Below are 22778 nucleotides of genomic sequence, written 5' to 3' on the forward strand. Positions count from 1 at the left end.
AATCAGACAACAAAGAGAAATCAAAGGCATCAAAATTGGCAAAGACGAAGTCAAACTTGCACTTTTCCCAGATGACATGATACTCTACACGGGAAATCTGATAGACTCCACCAACAGTCTGTTAGAACGGACACATGAATTCAGCAAAGTCGTAGGGTACAAAATCAATGTACAGAAATTGGTTGCATTCTTATACACCAATGATGAAGCAACAGAAAAATAAAGAAACTGATCCCATTCACAACTGCACCAAGAACCATAAAATACCTAGAAGGAAACCTAACCAAAGATGTAAAAGATCTGCATGCTGAAAACTATAGAAAGCTTATGAAGGAAACCGAAGAAGACACAAAGAAATGGAGAAACATTCTGTGCTCATGGATTGGAAGAATATTGTTAAAACGTCAATACTACCCAAAGCTATCTACACATTCAATGCAATCCCAATCAAAATTGCACCAGCATTCTTCTCAAAGCTAGAACAGTCCTAAAATTTGTATGGAACCACAAAAGACCCCGAATAGCCAAAGTAATATTTGAAAAAAAAAACAAAGCAGGAGGCATCACAATCTCAGACTTTAGCCTCTACTACAAAGCTGTAATCATCAAGACAGCATGGTATTGGCACAAACACAGACACGTAGACCAATAGAATAGAATAGAGAACCCAGAATTGGACCCACTAATCTGGCCAACTAATCTTTGACAAAGCAGGAAAGGGCATCCAATGGAAAAAAGAGAGTCTCTTTAGCAAATGGTGCTGGGAGAACTGGACAGCAACATGCGGAAGAATGAAACCAGACCACTTTCTTATACCATACACAAAAATAAACTCAAAATGGATGAAGGACCTGAATGTGAGACAGGAAACCATCAAAACCCTAGAGGAGAAAGCTGGCAACAACCTCTTTGACCTCAGTTGTAGCAATTTCTCACTTGACACATCTCCAAAGGCAAGGGAATTAAAAGCAAAAATGAACTACTGGGACCTCATCAAGATAAAAAGCTTCTGCACTGCAAAGGAAACAATCAACAAAACTAAAAGGCAATCGACAGAATGGGAAAAGATATTTGCAAATGATATATCAGATAAAGGCCTAGTATCCAAAATCTATAAAGAACTCACCAAACTCCACACCTGAAAAACAAATAATCCAGTGAAGAAATGGGCAGAAGACATGAACAGACACTTGTCCAAAGAAGACATCGAGATAGCAAACAGACACATGAAAAGATAGATGCTCAATGTCACTCCTCATCAGGGAAATACAAATCAAAACCACGCTGAGATACCACCTCATACTGGTCAGAGTGGCTAAAATGAACAAATTAGGAGACTACAGATGCTGGAGAGGATGTGGAGAAACGGGAACCCTCTTGCACTGTTGGGTGGGAATGCAAACTAGGGCAGCTGCTCTGGAAAACAGTGTGGAGGTTCCTCAAAAAATTAAAAATAAAACTACCCTACGACCCAGCAATAGCACTACTAGGAATTTACCCAAGGGATACAGGAGTGCTGATTCATAGGGGCACATGTATCCCAATGTTTATAGCAGCACTTTCAACAATAGCCTAATTATGGAAAGAGCCTAAATGTCCATCAACTGACGAATGGATAAAGAAGATGTGGTTTATATATATCATGGAATACTACTTGGCAATGAGAAAGAATGAAATATGGCCATTTGCAGCAACATGGATGGAACTAGAGAGTATTATGCTAAGTGAAATAAGTCATACAGAGAAAGACAGATACCTTATGTTTTCACTCATATGTAGATCTTGAGAAACGTAACAGAAGACCATGGGGGAGGGGAAGGGGAAAAAAAAGTTACAGAGAGGGAGGGAGGCAAACCATAAGAGATTCTTAAATACTGAAAACAAACAGCGTTGATGGGGGGTTGGGGGAGAGGGGAAAGTGGGTGATGGGCATTGAGGAGGGCACCTGTTGGGATGAGCACTGGGTGTTGTATGGAAACCAATTTGATGATAAATTATGTTAAAAAAAAATAATAAAACAAGTACAAGACTCATGTAAAAAAACAAACAAACAAACAAAAAAACACAGGCCCTTGAACCAAAACTGAACACAAAACAGGACCTTTGGATGCAGCATCACAGCCAGGGCTGAGGCAGCACAGAGCTCTACGGAGTAGATGGTGGGAGGCTAGACCTGTCACCAGCCCTGGTGTGGATCAGTGACACCCAAACTAGAAAACCAGATTGACATTCAAAGTCCCATGACCACCTTCCCCCTTCTCTTTCCTGCCTATGTTTCTTTTTTTTTTTTTTTTTTTTTTTCAACGTTTATTTATTTTTGGGACAGAGAGAGACAGAGCATGAACGGGGGAGGGGCAGAGAGAGAGGGAGACACAGAATCGGAAACAGGCTCCAGGCTCTGAGCCATCAGCCCAGAGCCTGACGCAGGGCTCGAACTCACGGACCGTGAGATCGTGACCTGGCTGAAGTCGGATGCTTAACCGACTGCGCCACCCAGGCGCCCCTCCTGCCTATGTTTCTATGTATAAATAAATGACACTGAATTCTGCCCTGGAAAACCAGGTATGCTGTTATGTACTTGCTCGAGCCTCGCACTCGATGTCACCTCTGCCGGAAGTCCTCCCTCACCATCTGCCCTCCCTCCCTCAGGTCTTACCACCCCCCACCCCTTCCCCTCCCGGCAGCACACCCAACACCGCTCTCTCTCCCAGCTCTCGCCCTTCCCCACGGAACCTCGCACCACCTGACTCGAACACGCGTTTTCCTTGCTCGTTTCTCCCTGCATCTCCCACTGGAATGTGACTCCATGGGGATGGGGGCTCCTGTCCTTCCTGTTCACTGCTCCATCCCCACTGCACAGAACAGTTAGTGCTCAATAAAAGGATAGCTTAGGAACAAAAAACTTTTTTAAAACCACCTCATGATTTACATGCTCGTCATGAGGGGTTTCTGGGTAAGAAGAGACCTCCGTTGGCTTTCACTTTTCAAAGAGACCACGTGCAAGTTTTAGTCACAAAAACGAGAAGTCCTCATTAGTGGGGAAGCTAATCCACAGCAAAGCCTTTTTAAGTTTGGGCGAAAAGACACCGAATCACGCTGTGGGCTCAGGGCAAACTGTGACGCTGGCGGGACTCACCGTGACAGGCTTGGTCTTCTCCCAGTCCGTCAGCAGGTCGGTGGTGCGGCTCTCCACGGCCCGGTCCTCCTGCACGATCTTCATCTGCAGGTTTGCAACCTGCTGCTGAATGGCAGAGTCCTTCCGCCGCATGATGTCGTTGAAGGCCCCCCACTCACCCTCTATGTTGTCGATGTAGAGCCAGGAGGGTGGGAACTGGAACCTCTGCTTCTCCAGCAGGCGCTGGCCATTGCGGTAGAGCTGCGCGAGTCAGAACACAGGTGGTTTTAGTTCTCGAATCAGAGAGACTGCCGTCAGGCTCCCACGTAAAGGGAAGACAGCGTGTGGCTACGGAACACACAACAACATCTGCTCTTCTCCAGAAACCTTCCACGCTGAGAGCACGGCGCTCAGGGAGCAGCGGGGCCCAGGCCCGCCTGCAGCCGGGGGGCCCGGACAGGACTGAAGGCACGCTGGGCTGTGGTTCACCCCCTCCTTCCAAATTATAAACACAATGCAAGTTTGAGGACTCGAAGAACAACCACTAAAATAAAAGATTTTAAAAGGCAAACAAAACACAGTGGACCTCAAACCTCGAGAGCTGTTTAAAACGCGGATCCCTAGGATGCCAGTGCCTGCCCTCAAGCAGCCCATCAGGTGGCTGTCAGGGAGATGGTGGTGGCCTGTAGGCACCTAATTTCTGATACCGTGCCTCGCGAGGTGACGATGAGAACTTTAACTGTTCACGGAGCTCACCTCAACTTGTTTCTCAAACTGTTTTATCTTTCGTTTCAAAGACTGCACGTAGGTGATGAAGGTCACCGCGTCCGAGGTGCTGGCCGTGTCCACCGAGTGCTGCTCCAACTCCTGCCGTGACTGTGTGGAGAGAGCACAGGAATTCAACACGGAGCCGAGGGTTTGCCGGCAGATTCGCGACACGGCCAGGATCCCGCCTCCTCACCTTCGAGATCTGGGAATGGAATTCTGTCATGTTTGACCCGAGCATCTGCCCAAATTTGCTGAGAACCTCCTTATGCCAAGAGTCGTACTTCAAGTTCACCTTGGACTGCACCTGTGGGTGAACGAGCCCAGGACAGCAGATCGTCAGTCCCTCGCGCCGGGGTGTTTACGCTTCCACGCGTCCTCGTCACCCACAGACGCTGCCTTTACAGCGACCTCCACCCCCTGCCCCGGGGGGGCGGAGCTCACCTTGCCGTAATCTATGACGACTGGCCCAAACTCCTTCTTGGTTTCCGCATTGTCAAAAGTTCCTCGGGCCTTCCGTATTTGCACCAGGAGAGCCTGCCATTTGTTGAGATCTTCTCCGAGTCTGTTGTAGATGTTTTCGGCTTGCATGTCCCACAGGCACTGGTACTGAAGCCAGACCTGCAGGTGGACGGGAGGGTCAAATAGCACAGCTGGGCCTCTTACAGAATGTTCACAAGCATTAGGTTCACGTCTCACTTGTCGTCAATACGGTCAGAAAAATTCACTTCAAGTTCTCCTAATTTTTATATTAAAAAGGAATAACACTTATTGCTGTCTAAAATAATAGTTAATATTCTGTAAGATCTGTCCTACCATTCACTGGCTGCTTTAAAATAAGCAAGTGTCATCAATTACATCATATTAGACACACATTACATCGATTTCGGCTCCCGTGTTCATCAGACCTCATATTCACTATGTCTAAACACACTCCACAGTGTATTTCAACGAGACGGGGAGCTTCTCACCTTGACGTACTGCTCGACCTCAGTCACGATGCCCATGACCGCAGAGTAGGACTCTTCCAGGGCAACGGGGCCATCAGGCATCCGCGTTAAAGCATTCCGGTAGAATTTCTCTTCTTCAGTCAATTCGTAATGAACACCCACCTAAGCAAGCAGAACCAGAAGAAATACAAGCAGTGTGTACAAAGATGTTCATCTCAGAGCCACCTTTCACTGAATTCAAACGAAACGAAGGAAGAGCCCGCTATACAAATGGCATTTGGAACATCTGCTTACCCCAGCCACAAGAAATCAGAGGCCTCCTCAACTCATCACCCAGTGAAGGGACATCAGATCAAGCACAAGTTAGAAAATCCAAAAACCGCTACAGAGCACTTTGAGACCTATCTCATCTGAGAGCAGAACATTAAAGGCAATGTCCAAAGAATGGAGATTTCCATGACCAAATATTTACACCGACTTGGATGATGGAAGCGATGACACATGCATCGTTTCAATGATCTGAGTGCTGGCTATGTGCCAGGCACTGCTGTGGGTACAAAAAACAGACAAAAAACTCTGCTCACATGGGCTTACACTCTGTGGGAGAGATACTTCTCAGCAGGTGAGAAGTACTATGGAGATAAAGCAGGAAAGAGGAGGGCTGGGAGTGTGGGGTTGGGGAAGATCAGGGAAGGCCTCACTGAGCAGGACCAGGAGAGGGAGCGAGTGAGCCATGGCAGTATGTTGCTACTGGGGGTTCTGAGCAGGGAGGTCAGCAGGTGCAAAGGCCCAGGGGCAGGAGCCTGCCTGGAATGTGAAGAGAGCAAGAGGCCAGTGTGTCTGGAACGGAGCCAGCGAGGGAGATATGGGCACTCAAGTCAGAGAAGCAAGGAGCAGCATATTACGTGGGGCCCAGCTCTCTGCCATGGGACACGGGCTTCCATGGGGAGTGACACGAGAAGCCATCAACAGCTCTGGGAAGAAGTGTTGGGACGGAGATAAAATCTAAGACTTTGGCTGCTGTGTTGAAAACAGATTTTAGCAGGGGGCAAAGGCAGACAGAGACCTGTCAGAAGGGAACTTTAAGAATTCAAGTGAGGGATGATGGTACCTTGGACCAGTGGGATCACTGGATGTGGGAAAAAGAAGATCAGGGTTAATTCTGCAGACGGAAACAGTGGGAGGCAAGGGTGACACCTCAGCTTGGCCCTGAGCAGGCTGAAGGCAGAGAAAAGGAGTGGGGGTGGCAGCTAGTCTGAGGGAGGGGGTCAGACACACACTCAAGTTTTCGCACCCATCAGTCTTGTGGAGATGCCCGGGGGGGCGGGCTGGGGAGATGGGTCTAGAGCTCAGGATAAAGGCCGGGCTGGAGGTATGAGCCCAGTTGTCCCATCTGGCCGGCAATGGACCAGGTGAGACAGGTGCTGGGGATGGAGAGTGCACTCAAACAGTAGGAGCCAGAAGAGAGAGAGCCAAGGAAGAGCCACAGAGGACACTGGCCAGTGAGGTGGGAGGAAAACCAGGACAGCCAAGCGGAACAAGCATATCAAGTGGGCGGTGGGGGCGGGGGGGGGTGCACACCGTCACATCCTGTCACTGACACTTCTCAAGGGCTGAGAAGCCTGCCATAACAGCAGGGAAATGCCTGTGACCCTGACGCCTGAGGGGCTGGACCCGGAGCAGGTGTGCAGACGAGTTCTCTGGGTTTTCACCGGGGGAGCTGAGAAGTAAGGTGGCTAGAGGGTGACAGGAGGCTCAGCAGAGGGAAGGGGAGCTGGGCCACAGAGCAGGGGCACGGGCTCCAGCGTAAGAGGGGCTGGCTTCTGTTTGGTTCAGTGTGGAGACAACAGGACAGCAGTGTGAACAGACACCTGACGAGAAATATCCTGCAGTCTGCACACTCCCAGAGCGAAAGGAACCAGTGTTCATAGCTCGGTTCGGATTAGCTGGTCACCACCAAGGCTGAGTCTACAGGGGGGCTGCTACCACAAAAACACCTCAGAACTGAGCCTATGCTGCTTATATTCAAAGCTGAGACTTTCTAGAAGAGCCTGTTACAACAGAGGTTATGGAAATCTTATTTGAAAACCACTAGTCTTGTTTAGAAGTAATGTTGCTCAGACCAGGGACTAAACAGTCTTTTCAGTTTTCCTTTTGCTCCAAAAGCACATTATTATTATTGATACTCTTATTAAAGAGTATATTTGGGATTTGTTTTAAAATAGTCTGGTGGGGAGAAGGAGGAGGGAAAGGAATAAAAATTTAAATTGGCCACATGATAAAGCAGGCTGATGTGAACTCATGAGATTCCCTCTACTTTTGTGTGTATCTACAAACTTCTATATTAAAAAGTGGGGGTGGGGAGAAGGAGGAATTAAAAGACGGGTTCGTGGGGGGAATTGCTGAGAGACCTACCGAAATCAGAACTGCAGATGCAACGATTTGGGAAAGCAGCCACGGGGGGAAAATGCCGAGTCACACAAGCCCTCCTCTAGCTTTCCCTTAGAATGCAGAGTCCCAAGTCGGGAGTCTTGAAAGACATATGGAGAGCACCATTTCCAGGGATATGGAGGAGAGGTGGCGCCCCAGGGCCCCAGGGAGGCCTGGGCAGAGGCCGTGTGGCGCGAGTCCCCGGAAGGCTCACCTGGTACCTCTGACTCTGGATCCTGGGCAGAGACAGCACAACCATCTTCCAGGCAAACATTTCCTGGTACAGCTTGTACCTGCACTCTTCGATGGGCGGGTTCAAATAGATGACCTGATTGGTTATCCTTAGCTCATGAACGACATTCTGTAAAGGGAAGATTTCATTTCCTACTCAAATATCTATTTCAAGAATACGCTTTCATGCATTTGTGCCGCCAGAATCAGTATTCACAAGAAGGGTGATCATTTCTGGATTAAAAATCTAATACCGAAGCATGGCATTGATGTACTAATAAATTACCGAACGCCTCCAGGGGCCACCTTCAATCAAACGGTACCGGATATACACGTACGTGATCGTCACTCAGTAATTCCCTCAAGTACAATCAGGTGCTAGGAAAGTTTAAATTCAAAATTGGGTAAAAAGTATACAAATTATAGCTTAGTTATTTTTGTCATATAAAGCATTAGAGTAATTTTAAATGAATTTTCTTGAAAGAAAGTACTTTCTCAAAGTAAAAAAAGTAGTTTTGACGCATAATATTTTTCTCCCTCTGAATTATGAACCTACTTGAGTCTGAACCACGGGTCTGTTACTTTAATGGACGTCATGGTCTGCTGTAGCCCATGTGTGGGGTGCACGGCCCTCCCCAGAGGATAAGAAGCCAGAGGGCAGGCACTGCTTAGGCGCTTCCTGGATCCCCTGTGTGTAGGTGCTGAACACACAATGGGTGCTCAATGGCACCATCTGCTTTAATATGCGTGGTGATCTCTGGACATAATGACCTCAGGACCTCACAACCCTGTGTCACTGATGCAGCCACATGAGACTGGCATTAGCTGTCAGACATGCGGCACGGGCGTAGGTTTAGGAGTCAAGGTGAGTCTGTGCCACCTGCCAGTGTCTGCTTTAAGCTGAGCAAGATTTCCACCTCCACCTCCACTGGGTAACTGCTCTGGCTTACACAGACCCATTTGCTTGTCTGCATCTCTGTATTTTAAAAAGTATGCTTTGGGAATAAATGTGCAATATTCAAAACCGAAAACATTTTTCAAGCATTAAGAGGAAAAAAAAAAAGAGAAGGTAACGTCTGGGTAGGAAAAAAGCAGCCAATTGTTTCTCCCACATCAAAGTTTTTACCTTTAGTTCTTTTAGACCTCTGTTTTGTGAGGTAGTCTTACTGGTAAATTGAACACAAATGCAATAAACTACCTAAAACAAATATGGCTTAATGAACTACTGTAAGGCAGACACTTTTGTAACTGATGCCCAGATTAGTAGACAGGACCCACTAGCAGAACTTGAATTAACACTTTTCTAGACAGCTTGCTGGGCTCCAGCTGGCCACTCCTTCACTCAAATGGGAAATGGGGGGCTTGGGGACCAAGATTGCTGTCCTGCGTGGAGGCCACCGTGCTGGTGCACTCTTCCATGACTGAGAAGATTGTGTGAAAACAGTGGCATTTTAGTGTCAGAGTCTGAATTTTCCTTGTACTAGGTTACACTTGAAATGGTTTCTTGCATGTATGCCTGGAAAGTAGAGATTTTTTTCCAGTGTAGTTTTTTTCTGATTTCCATTAAAAAAATTTTTTTTGATATTTATTTTTTAAAGAGAGAGAGAGAAAGCGTGAGTGGGGGGAGGGGCAGAGAGAGAGGGAGACACAAAATCCCAGACTCCAGGCTCTGAGCTGTCAGCACAGAGCCCAACGCAGGGCTCAAACCCAACGAACCATGAGATCATGACCTGAGCCAAGTCAGAAGCTTAACTGACTGAGCCTCCCAGGCACCCCCAAGTGTAGATTTTTTTCTAAAATTTATTTCCCATTTAAAAAAAAAAGTCTGTTTTTGAAATTATTTTAGACTTCCAGGAGAGTTGCAAAGAAAGTATGAAGAGTTTTCATGCACTCTGGACCAACTCTCTGTAATGTTAACATCTAGCGCGTCACAATTACCAAAACCAAGAAATTAACATCGATACAACACTAACTAAAATCCTGACTTCAGTCAGATCTCCCAGGACCCCACAACATAGTTACTCGTCACATGCCTTAACCCCTTCCAACCTGTGACATCTCTGTTCCTCCTTGTCTTTCTCTCACGACCTTGACACTTTGGAAGGGTACTGGTGAGGTGTTCTGTAAGGGATGTCTGACCTTTTCTCATGATTAGAACGAGTCTGGGAGGTGTGGGGACAAAGAGCACAGAGGGTGGGGTGGTATCTGTCAGGTTTCTCCACTGTAAAGTGGCTTTCTCATTGCTACTTTTCTTTTTTTTTTTTTTTTTTTTTTTTTGTTCAACGTTTATTTATTTTTGGGACAGAGAGAGACAGAGCATGAACGGGGGAGGGGCAGAGAGAGAGGGAGACACAGAATCGGAAACAGGCTCCAGGCTCTGAGCCATCAACCCAGAGCCTGACGCGGGGCTCGAACTCACGGACCGCGAGATCGTGACCTGGCTGAAGTCGGACGCTTAACCGACTGCGCCACCCAGGCGCCCCTCATTGCTACTTTTCAAGGGGGAGAACCTTCTGTTCGATTTACTAGCAAATCGGACGCCATGGGAAATACTCACTTTAATCTTTGGCTCCCCACCAGGCTTGTGACTAACTTGTGGTGCGTCTGTATCCATGTCAACTTCTGCTTTATCTTCAGCTTGTCCAAGAAGCACCTGGGTCCAAGCTCTCAGGCCAGCTTGTAGGCGAACGCCCAGTATTCTTTCAATCTACAGGGAAAGTAGTGTCAGAAAACAGTGTCTTTCCAAAAGGCAGGTCGGCAAGCATGTCAGATAGAAAGCCGATGCTTCAGGTCGAGGATGACAGTTGCTACCACACCCTTCATCTCAGCCTGATCCCCCCCCTCCCCCTCCTGTGCCTCTCCCAGACTCAGAGACCCTGACCTCCATCTGGGGGCTAACCTAACCACCAACCCTCTGATTTGTCAGGGACAAGGAGATGGACACAAATGCAGCAGATGTAGTCACAGTCTTGCTGTTCCCTCAACGTACTAGAAAATTTATAAAACAAAAGTAGTTTCTTGGTAGCCTCAGAGATAAAACTAGCAATCTATAATGTGGAGAATAAACCATTTTCTCTTTTATGAAGTGGAGATATGATTGACATATAACATTCTATTAGCTTCAGATGAACATAATGATTTCATATTTATGTACATGGCAAAGTCACCACATACAGGTGACCATCTTCTTTTAACAAGTGAAGAAAAAAGTCTCACTTGATCGAGAACGAGAGAAGTAAATTTCCTACGAACGGGACACCTATACATCTTTGCGCAGAGTCTGTCTTGGGCCACAAAACCATCCTGGGAATGCTGGAAGGGCAGCTGTGACAAAGCCCGAGACTTTCAGTAGATTCAGAAGAGTGGGTTTTGTTAATTTTCCCCGCCAGTGTTCCACGTGTGGATACACTGCACCTTTGTGGGTCACAGGCTTTCCCTTTAAAATGGATAACTAAGGTGCTTCAGAGCTGCCTAACCACCACCGCCCATGGAGCAGCTCCGTCATGAAATATCCCACTTCCCAGGATTCTCCACGGATGCTCTCTGATGTCCAGCAATGAGAAAGCCACATGTGGTGTTAAGTATGTTTCAAACACATGTGCACTTTAACCTCCCCGCAGACCCCTACAGGAGTGAGCCCCAATCCTCTACGAGAGGAATGAGGTGGTTACTGGGCATTTCCTTTTCTTTTTTTTTTTTTTAAAGTAAGCTCTAGGCCCAACGTGGGGCTTGAACTCATGACCCAGAGATCAAGAGTTGCGTACCTTACTGACTGAGCCAGCCAGGCACCCCCAGGCATTTAAATTGGGTGGTCGAGAGGGGCAGAGTGTCAGAGAAGGATGCCTGGAGGGGAAGGCCAGGGAAGACGACCTTTATCAGGTGAGCAGGGAAGGGCAGGCAGGAAGCTGTCAGGTATTCAGAAGATAAAGAGAATCCCCCCACCTCACCGCCTCAACTTGGAATGGACAGGAGTATTGCTAGAACCACACAGCTCGGCTCTGTCATTACCTAAATGGGATTTCTGGAGGGGAAACTGGACCATTGATGGTAATTTCTATGGAAATGAACTTACAAAATAGGGTCCACCCTTATATTGCTAGTAGAAAAATGAAAACCACGATAACACTCCCATCCCTCACCTCCATGTCAAGCTTATTGACCCAGATGGGCAAGTTGGAATAGGAGTGCAGGTTTAAGTCGTCCACGGCTTTCTGAACTCTGTTCAAGATCTCTGAGAAAGTCCTGTGATCATACATGCAAGTCTCCAGGGAACGGACTTCCAGGTCGATTTTTTCTTCTATTATTAGCAGATCATCCACCTAAAGGAAGGCACATTTATTATTTAAAACAGCCATTCACTCTATTCCTTTATGTTTGTGTACATTCTTCTCAATGAACAAATATTCACGGTAAAGGAGTTCTTTCCATGAATAGCTAATCCTATCTGTTGGTGTAAGAACACTTATTCCCACTCCTGTGTTTCCACAGAGGAAAGGAAAACGTATGGAAATTATCAAGGTCTCCCCCTTACTCCCTCCTGCTCACAGGAAGGGTGACCTCTGAATGAGAAGTCTGCTCCGCTCAGTGCCTTCTCTGTCGCAAGCGCCAGCCTGTAGGCCAGACGGCTTACGACCATCCGCCTATGCTAGGGTCTGGGAAGCAAATCTAGGTCTAGGGGGACTGACGGCCAGAGCCCCGTTCTCCGCGTAGCTGTATCAGTAGAAAAGCTCTCATTTTGCTCCGTCAGACTCCCGTGTTCTTCATCTCTCCGCTGGTTTCTAAACTCAGTTACCTAATGGCCTTCCCAGAGCACCATCAAACAGCACCGTAAGTAAAAGGGCTTCCTCTCCCCTTCAGCTCACACGGCCCAATGCCACACCCGTCGGGAAGGCCTCCTGTGGGAGAGCTACCAGGTGAACCGAGTGAGCTGTCTCCTCATTCAGTTCATTCCCAGGGAACAGGAGATCAACACACCTTTTCCTGGAAGTTGAAGACGGTCTCCGCCAAGCGCTGCACGTAGGGGTCGAGCTTGTAGGATTCCCACACCAGCGCGATGCCCTCTGCGATCAGAGCCTGCACCTCCTTCTTCAAGCCGGCCACCAGAAGGGAAATGGTGTTGCGCTCCTCCACCTTCTCACAGGTCCGCTCGTAGGTGCGGACGCTCTCGATCAGCGAGATGGCAAATGGGTACAGCTGGTTTGCTTGATGGGCCTTGTTCACAATCGCCAGCGGGACTCGGAAACCAAGCCACTTGAGATTTCGAACTTCCTTTGAAAGCGTGATGATCTCAGGAAGGAAGTTAACTTTCAGCTTAAGGACGTTTCCAGTTCGGCCGCGGACCCGGGTGCTTTCGATGGTGAAGATGCGCCCCGAGACGCCCAGGTTGCGCTGCTGCACCTTCCGGGCCCAGTCGTCGAAGATCTCCTGAGTGTTGAGCTTCATGCGGAAGCTGTCCCCATCCTGCTTCAGCTTCTGGCCCTCCACGTGGTTCTCCCAGCCCTTGCCCAGCACGTCCTCCACGCGCTTCATGTAGGCGCTCAGCTGGCGGTCGATCTGCTTCGCCCAGATGATGGAGCCCGACACCGGGGGCAGGTCGCGCACATGGCTCATCTTACACGCCTGACTCTGTGGGTACTGGACCTTGAACTTGTCGTGGAGAGACTCAATGTCGTCTTTCACGCGCTGGATTAGCTGGGTCTGGTACTCGCGGATGGCCCCACGGATGTGAGGCCTGACGAACAGCGCGTTGAACCTGGAGAAAATCCTGAACATCTCGTTAGCGTTCTTGGCTGTGCCAAGCTGATCCCTAAGGCGAGCGGTGATCCGGGTCTCCACCCTGTCGATCCGCTCATCGTATCTCTTCATGGCGGCCTCCCAAGCTTCCGTGCCTTCCTTGGAGACGTCTAGCCCGTCCACTTCCTTGACGTTCTCGTACGCGAGGTTGACCTCCTCAATAGCATTCGCGTCTGCGGCATCAAAGAGAACCTCCGCCACTTTCATGTCCTGAGGCTCGGGGACTTCTCCTTGGTTCTGCTGTGCGACTGCTGTGACCTGAAAGAGGAGGATTCGTGACAGAAAGGTTGACGGCACAAAGACTGCCATCTGGCTGTGCACCCAGAGTGCAGCCAGTCCGCTCTGTAAGTTTTTGACTTTTAGCCAAATGTTTTAGGACTACAACTCAACAAGACCACGAAAAATACCACAGAGTATATTCTAACTCTGCCCATAAAGATCTACTGACAATGTAGTTTTGGTGCCTGAGAAGCTAAAATAACATGTTAAAACCTGGGCTTTGAGTATTTGCCTCTTCAGTGTTTTGTCTACAATTAAAACTGCACTGAAAAGCTCAGGAATTCAGAGGAGAGCTATGTGCAAACTCGGTATCCAACATAGTCTTCGTTTTTGATTCTTTTTTTTTTTTTTTTAATGATTTTCCAGGTTTATTTATTTATTTAGAGAGAGGGAGAGAGGGAGAGAGAGAGAGCGCACACGTGTAAGCAGGGGAGAGGCAGAAAGAGAGAGAGAGAGAGACAGACAGACAGACAGAGAGAGAGAGAGACAGAGAGAGACAGAGAGAATCCCAAGCAGGCTCTGCACTGTCCACGCAGAGCCTGATGCGAGGCTTGATCTCACAAACTGAGATCATGATATGAGCTGAGATCAAAAGTTGGACGCTTAACTGACTGAGTCACCTAGGTGCGCCTTCCTTTTGATTCTTAAAACTTTAATTATAATTCGTGGGTAAATACCTCAGCAGAGGGATAGATAGATAAACGCTCAGTAAGAGAGAAGAATCCCCCATTCCACTCCCTGAAGCCCCCCCCAGAGAGCAGAACAGAGCGTGAGCTTTACTTCAGGTGTCAGACTTCCACACATATCTCCTGCCCACACTCCCACAGAATTATAAAGCCAGGTGGGGGGTCTTCATCTGGGTCCACAGATGTCTTGGATGAAATTCAGACGGTCTGGGAATTTGGGGGAAATTATCATCATTATTTTCACTAACCCCTAACTAAAATTTAGCATTTCCTATAATTATGAATACACACAACAGTCACACATAGTCCCTTGATGTTCTGTGGCTTTGTCACCAATAAAGTGCTTCTTCATTATGTGTGTACCTATCTTTTTTTTTTTTTAATGTTTATTTTTGAAAGAGAGAGAGAGAGACAAAGTATGAGCAGGGGAGGGGCAGAAAAAAAGGGAGACACAGAACCCGAGGCAGGCTCCAGGTTCTGAGCTGTCAGCACAGAGCCCAACGTGGGGCTCAAACTCATGAGCTGTGGGATCATGACCTGCACCAAGGTCAGATGCCCAATCCACTGAGCCACCCAGGTGCCCCTATATCTTGAAATCCTGCTTATGCTCATCACTTCAAAATTATGGTATTAATATGGCCCCTCACTAGATCTTGCTATTTTAAGTGTTCATGGAGGAGCACACAGATTACTAGATTTTATTAATTTAATTAATAAATTTCTAATTTATTGGTAATTGTTCCTTTGTAAACTCATACATTTTATTTTCTGCATTTAAAAACATTCTAAGTATTCCTAGTAATGGTAGTATGAGGGCAAAAACTGAACAAAATTATTAAAAGTAGTTTTTTCAGGACAATGGAGAAAAACCAAAGGCAGCCAACAAAGGCAGAAAACAGATGTGTTTTCTCATGACAAAGGGCTACCAAATCAGATAAATAACAGCTGTTGGCCTTCTTGCCCGGAGGTGTTCTCATCCCCAGCTCAGGCAGCAAAAACCTGCACTCTGCACTTTGCGGTGGGAGCAGAACAGCAATGTTTCAAGGGGAGATTCGGAAAATGGGAGAGCCTGAGAAGGGCCGGCGTAATAAATTATGGAGACCCTCGGGGAGCACTGTTAAGAATGGACAGCCTGGGGGCGCCTGGGTGGCGCAGTCGGTTAAGCGTCTGACTTCAGCCAGGTCACGATCTCGCGGTCCCTGAGTTCGAGCCCCGCGTCAGGCTCTGGGCTGATGGCTCAGAGCCTGGAGCCTGTTTCCAATTCTGTGTCTCCCTCTCTCTCTGCCCCTCCCCCGTTCATGCTCTGTCTCTCTCTGTCCCAAAAATAAATAAACGTTGAAAAAAAATTAAAAAAAAAAAAAAAAAGAATGGACAGTCTGGGGAGATTTACAACTTGCTGTCAACTGAGAATTTTATATCCAGAGACACTATCCTTCAAGTATGAAAATGAAATATTTTTCCTGATCGACAAAAAATGAGGGGATTTTTGCCGGCAGACCTATGGAACAAGAAATACTATGAGAATTCCTTTAAACTAAAGGGAAGAGACACCAGACAGTAACTCAGGTCCACGAATGAATGAAGGGAACTAGACCAATGATAATATGTGCACAAATGTAAAAGATTATATGTATTACTTTTCTTCTTCTAATTTTTCTAAAATGAATGTGACTGTTTAAAACAAAATTTATGGGGCGCCGGGTGGCTCAGTCAGTTGAGCATCCGACTTTGGCTCAGGTTATAATCTCACGGCTTGAGAGTTCCAGCCCCACTTTGAGCTCTGTGCTGACAGCTCAGACCCTGGAGCCTGCTTCAGATTCTGTCTCCCTCTCTCTCTGCTCCTCCCCCACTCATGTTTTTTTTTTCTCTCTCTCTCAAAAATAAGTAAACATTAAAAAAATAAAAAATAAAACAAAACTTATAACACTGTATTGTTGGATTTATAACACATAAAGATGTAATATACGCGACAAGGAAGAAACAGAGCTATAATGGTATGAGATTCCTATAGTTTACTGGAAGTAAGAGTGTATACATACCATGATAAAGATGTATACTGTAATCCCTATAGTATCACCAAGAAAGAAAATTCAAAGAAATAAAGCTACAAGTCTATAGAAGAATTAAAATAATATACTAAAAATAACACAAGAGGAGTGGGCAGAGAAATAGAGGAGCAAAAAGTGAGATAAGCAGGAAACAAATAGCAAATGGCAGCTCTGAATCCAACCATATCAATGACAACATTAAATGTAAACAGACTACTAAACACTCCAATAAAAACATTCTGAGAACGTATTCATGCACATGTAAGTTTATCATTAATTTTACTGATATAAAGGATATGTACCACATGACTTACAAATAAAATGTAAATGACTTCTTAAAATATGTACACTAAGAAGTACATGGGAAAAAAGGGTTAAGAGACCCCAGGCTATCCACTCTCATCACTTGTTCAACACAGTGTTGGAAGTCCTAGCCTCAGCAATCACACAACAAAAAGAAAGAAAAGGCAACCAAATCGGTAAGGAAGAAGTCAGACTTTCACTACTGGCAGACAACATGACATGTGCAAAATCCAAAAGATTCTACCAAAAAACTGCTAGAACTGATACATAAATTCAGCAAAGTCACAGAATATAAAATCAACATACAGAAATCAGTTGCATTTCTATACACCAATAATGAAGTAGCAGAAAGCAGAAAGAGAATTCAAGGAATTGATCCTATTTATGATTGCACCGAAAACCATAAAATATACAGGAATAAACCTAACCAAAGAGGTAAAAGATCTGTACACTGAAAACTATACAAAGCTTATGAGAGAAATTGAAGATACAAAGAAATGGCAAAACATTCCATGCTTATGGATCAGAAGAACAAATATTAAAATGTCAACACTACCCAAAGCAATCTACACATTCAATGCAATCTCTATCAAAATAACATCAGCATTCTTTATAGAGCTAGAACAATCCAAAAAAAAAATTTTTTTTAACATTTATTTATTTTTGAGAGACGGAAAGAGACAGAGCATGAGCAGGGGAGGGGCAAAGAGAGAGTGGGAGACACAGAATCCAAACCAGGCTCCAGGCTCTGAGCTGTCAGCACAGGGCCCGATGTGGGGCTCGAACTCACAAACCACGAGATTGTGACCTGAGCCAAAGTCAGACGCTTAACCAACTGAGCCCACCCAGGCGCTGCAACAATACTAAAATTTGTATGGAATTAGTTAAGACCTTGAACAGCCAAAGCAATCCTGAAAAAGAAAACCAAAGCTGGAGGCATCACAGTTCCATACCTTAGGCTGTATTCTAAAGCTGTAATCATCAAGACAGTATGGTACTGGCACAAAAACAGACACTCAGATCAATGGAACAGAATAGAGAACCCAGAAATGGACCCACAAACATATGGCCAATCTTTGACAAAGCAGGAAAGAATACCCAATGGAAAAAAGACAGTCTCTTCAGCAAATGGTGTTGGGAAAATTGGACAGTGACAAGCAGAAGAATGAACCTGGACCACTTTCTTATACCATACATGAAAATAAACTCAAAATGGATGAAAGACCTAAATGTAAGACAAGAAGCCATCACAATCCTAGAGAAGAAAACAGGCAACAACTGCCTGTTTTGACCTCAGCTGCAACAACTTCTTACTAGACATGTCTCTGGAGGCAAGGGAAACAAAGGCAAAAATGAACTACTAGGACCTCATCAACATAAAAAGCTTCTGCACAGCAAAGTAAGCAACAAAACTAAAGGCAACTGACAAATTGGGAGAAGATATCTGCAAATGACATATGAGGTAAAGGATTAGTATCCAAAATCTGTAAAGAACTTATCAAACTCAACACCCCAAAAATAAACAATCCAATGAAGAAATGGCCAAAAGACATGAATAGACACTTTTCCAAAGACATCCAGATGGTTAACAGACACATGAAAAGATGCTCAACATCACTCATCATCAGGGAAATACAAATCAAAACCACACTGAGATACCACCTCACCCCTGTCAGAATGGCTAACATTAACAACTCAGGCAACAACAGATGTTGGCGAGGATGCAGAGAAAGGGGAACACTTTTGTGCTGCTGGTGGGAACGCAAACTGGTGCAGTCGCTCTGGAAAACAGTGTGGAGGTCCCTCAAAAACTAAAAATAGAACTACCTTATGACCCAGCAACTCCACTACTAGGTATTTATGCAAAGGATACAAAAATGTTAACTTGAGGGGGCACATGCACCCCAATGTTTAGAGCAGCACTATCAACAATAACCAAATTATGGAAAGAGCCCAATGTCCATCGACTGATGAATGAGTAAGAATGTGGTGTGTGTGTGTGTGTGTATATATATATATATATGTGTATATATATATGTATATATATATATATATATATATATGTAACAGAGTACTACTCAGACATAAAAAATAATGAATTGTCTCCATATACAATGAGGATGGAGCTACCGTGTATTATCCTAAGCTAAATAAGTCAGAGGAAAGTTAAATATCATATGATTTCACTCATATGTGGAATTTCAGAAACAAAAACAGATGAACACAGGGGAAGGAAAGGAAAAATAAGACAAAAACAGAGAGGGAGGCAAACCATAAGAGACCCTTAAATACAGAGAGCAAACTGAAGGTTGCTGGAGGGGAGGTGGGTCGGGGGATGGGCTAAATGGGCGATGGGTATTAAGGAGGGCACCTGTTAGGATGAGCACTGGGTGTTATACGTAAGTGACGGATCACTAAATTCTATTCCTGAAATCGTTATTACACTCTATATTAACTAACTTGAATTTAGAAACAACAACAGACCTAGGCTAGAAGCAATCAGTACTAGAACCAAATCTCTCACATGTAAAATAAGGGGCTAACACTTAAAACCAGCACACACATCAGTAAGTGAGCACTAAGCAAAAAGATGCTGAGGATTCATTATTAACAATGTACCCAGGGGTATCTGTGTAGCTCGGTCGGTTGAGCGTCCGTTTTTAGCTCAGGTCATGATCATGTGGTTCGTGAGTTCAAGCCCTGTGTTGGGCTCTCTGCTGTCAGCGCAGAGCCCGCTTCGGATCCTCTGTCCCCCTTTCTGCCCCTCCCCCACTCTCAAAAATAAATTAAAAAACGTTAAAAAAAAGATGTTCATTAAAAAACAAAACAAAACAAATGTACCCCAAATAGCAGGCACTCCTAATGCAGTGAATAAAGCTTCTTGGATGCCATGGTTTCTAGACTGGATCCCCCACCGTTTCACTACAAAAATTTTTCAACTGCAAGAGGGCTGAAAGAATGACAGACTGAACACCCAGATGCGCCCACCTAGAGTCTATAACATTGGCTATATATTGGCTTTGACATGTATTGGCTAACTTCTCAATCCCGTCTGCATATAGTTGGCCCTTGAAAACACAGGTTTGAACTGCAGGTTCATTTACATGTGTTTTTTTTTTTAAATAACTTTTTTAATATTTATTTTTGAGAGAGAGAGAGAGACAGAGACAGAGTATGAGCGGGGTAGGTACAGAGAAAGAAAGAGAGAGAGAGAGAGAGAGAGAGAGAGAGAGAGAGAGAGAGAGGGAGACACAGAATGTGAAGCAGGCTCCAGGCTCTGAGCTATCGGCACAGAGCCCAATGTGGGGCTTAAACTTACAAACCATGAGATCATGACCTGAGCCACAGTCGGAAGCTCAAGCAACTGAGCCACCCAGGTGCCCCCACACGGTTTTTTTCAATCCAGCACAGTATATTTTCTTTTTGTTATGGCTTTCTTAATAACATTTTTTTCCTCTAGCTTACTTTACTGTAAGAAAACAGTATATAACATATATGATATACAAAATATGTTAATCAGCCCTTTTTGTTATCAGTAAGGCTTCTGATCAACAGTAAGCTATCAGTAGTTTTTTGTTCTTGTTGTTGTTTTTGAAGACTTTAGTTTTAAGTAATCTCTGCACCCACTGTGGGGCTCGCATTAACAACCCCGAGATCAAGAGTTCTATGCTCCGCTGACTGAGCCAGCCAGGCTCCCCAACAGTTAACTTTTTAGGGAGACAAAAGCTACACGTAGATTTTCGAGAATACACAGGGAGTTGGCACCCTTAACCCCCATGGTGTTCAAGTGTCAAGTGTGGATCAGTCCACACTCTCTTTCTGCACTGGATTTTTTAAACTGGTTTTTAATGTTTATTTTTGAGAGAGACAGAGCATGAGCAGGGGAGGGGCAGAGAGAGAGAGGGAGACACAGGATCCGAAGCAGGTTCCAGGCTCTGGGCTGTCAGCACAGAGCCCGACACGGGGCTCGAACTCACGAACCGTGAAATCATGACCGGAGCGGAAGTCAGACGCTTTACCGACTGAGCCATCCAGGCACCCCATCTGGACTGGATTTTTAATTATTTATTTATTTATTTTTTTTTTTTTAACATTTATTTATTTTTGAGACAGAGAGAGACAGAGCATGAACGGGGGGAGGGCCAGAGAGAGAGGGAGACACAGAATCCGAAGCAGGCTCCAGGCTCTGAGCCATCAGCCCAGAGCCTGATGCGGGGCTTGAACTCACGGACTGTGAGATCGTGACCTGAGCGAAGTCGGATGCTCAACCGACTGAGCCACCCAGGCGCCCCATGGACTGGATTTTTTAAAGGAAAGAAATTGTTGAAGAAAAAAAGAAAGGTGAATTGAGAAGAAAAAAAAAGCACGTCCAAAGAAAAGGAGTCATTTAATTCTTTTAATAAATCTCAGGTATAGGAAGGCCCAGCTGGCTCAGTCGGAAGAGCGTGCAACTCTTGATCTCAGGGTTGTAAACGTTTGAACCCCACGCTGGGTGTAGAGAGTACTTAAAAAATAAATTGTAGGGGCGCCTGGGTGGCGCAGTCGGTTAAGCGTCCGACTTCAGCCAGGTCACGATCTCGCGGTCCCTGAGTTCGAGCCCCGCGTCAGGCTCTGGGCTGATGGCTCAGAGCCTGGAGCCTGTTTCCGATTCTGTGTCTCCCTCTCTCTCTGCCCCTCCCCCGTTCATGCTCTGTCTCTCTCTGTCGCAAAAATAAATAAAAACGTTGGAAAAAAAAATAAAAAAATAAATTGTAAAAAATTAAAATAAATAGGTAAGTAAACCTCAGGCATATGCAATCATTATCTACATTTTGCAAATGAGGAATCTGGGAAAAGGACTAAAAAACATGTCCAAGTCATACAGCTCGTTAAACGGTGGAATTAGGATTTAAAACCCAGGAAGTCTGGCTCCGGAATTCACGCATTTTGCAGGGAGGGAAGAACGGGAGGAGTAGTAAGACTGAAGGTACAGAATCCCTACATCAGCGACAGGACAGGGACAGGATGCAGAGGGAACTACGCAGGCACCTGGTGCGAATCAGAGGGAGCAGCAGTTCACTAGCATTCTAAGAAAAAGAAAGAAGGGGTTCTAAAAACCACCCGTGGATGCAGGTTTAAAATGCGACGCATACCTGTGGCCTCAGGACCCTGACGATGACAGCTCTCAGCTGTTCGTGCTGGCGTCGAAATTTCCTCATCTGGTCAAGGCGGGCCTGAAGCTTCCTGTGGGCAGGGTTGATTCGCCACACCATCTTTAGATTTTCTTCCCTTTTCCTTTTGACGATGTCTCTCAGTAACACCTGAAGCTTCTCGTATTCATCATCCCAAGTCTGAAAGACTTCAAAGCATGCGACCATAACCTAGGATATAATTTTAGGAAGGAGGCTTGTTATTATAGCCGTGTTTTCATCTCGGTGCCTGAGGCTGCTTTTCTGATACATTAAAACTTACTTTTTCAAATTCCTCATAAGCAACATGCATCAATTTTCTGGTGCCCAATACTTTGAGCAACTGAGAACTCAAGTCTCTTGAAATCGCTTCCACCAAACGCAGTGCCCTCTGAATGGGGTATTTTGTGTTTCGGATCTTTCTCAGATGGGTGAAAATGGCAACGAGGGCCTGCCTTATTTTGTCCAGCTCAGTGGCAGACAGTAAGTCGTTCAGAGGAAAATCCTTCATCAGGGGGTTATAGTCATTCACAGTCTCCAAAGCCTGTTTTAGACCTGGATTGACCAAGAAACAGTTAACGGTTTGCATGTAAGGTAACATAGGTATAACTTAACGTTCTATGTCAATCACATCTGAATTTAAAGAAAGTGATACAACGAAGAGGCTACTGCTTACAGCTTAATACTGGGTAAGGAAACTGAAATACAGCCTCACGACGGAACACTTTCATGTTGCTGAAGATTCAGTGACACCGAAACCATTTATATTTGAAAAAAAGGAACATGTTATTAACAGGATGATCCTCTGTTAATTAACGGACGGTCTCACTGTTGCTTTTTTAAGAACATCAGCCAACTCATGCATACGTTAAAGGCCGCGGGTGATTTCTTTTCTTGCTTTCTATACCATCAAAATGTTCTATGAATAACATTAAGGTTAGAAGAACTACAGTGTTATCATCCTTAGGAACACTAAAATGAAAATGTTACACCCACAGCTCAAGTGAAGG

The 22778-nt window shown here is 45.5% G+C and overlaps 1 protein-coding gene across 1 annotated transcript in view; it reads right to left on the reverse strand.

Annotated features, from left to right (window-relative positions):
- The window catches only part of DYNC1H1 (dynein cytoplasmic 1 heavy chain 1), a 78310-nt gene that overhangs the window by 42473 nt on the left and 13059 nt on the right, over positions 1–22778 (reverse strand). The window contains exons 6-16 of the mRNA XM_086708784.1: positions 22052–22323; positions 21733–21960; positions 12466–13542; positions 11631–11810; positions 10049–10198; positions 7475–7621; positions 4852–4992; positions 4325–4501; positions 4077–4187; positions 3872–3991; positions 3137–3376 (exon numbers count right to left, since the gene is read on the reverse strand). Of these exons, the coding sequence (XP_086564910.1) occupies positions 3137–3376; positions 3872–3991; positions 4077–4187; positions 4325–4501; positions 4852–4992; positions 7475–7621; positions 10049–10198; positions 11631–11810; positions 12466–13542; positions 21733–21960; positions 22052–22323 (2843 nt within the window). The remainder of the gene's footprint in view (positions 1–3136; positions 3377–3871; positions 3992–4076; positions 4188–4324; positions 4502–4851; positions 4993–7474; positions 7622–10048; positions 10199–11630; positions 11811–12465; positions 13543–21732; positions 21961–22051; positions 22324–22778) is intronic.

The sequence above is a fragment of the Puma concolor genome, chromosome B3, assembly GCF_028749965.1.
Source record: "Puma concolor isolate L17-30 chromosome B3, mPumCon1.1.hap2, whole genome shotgun sequence".
Taxonomy (NCBI): Eukaryota; Metazoa; Chordata; class Mammalia; order Carnivora; family Felidae; genus Puma; species Puma concolor.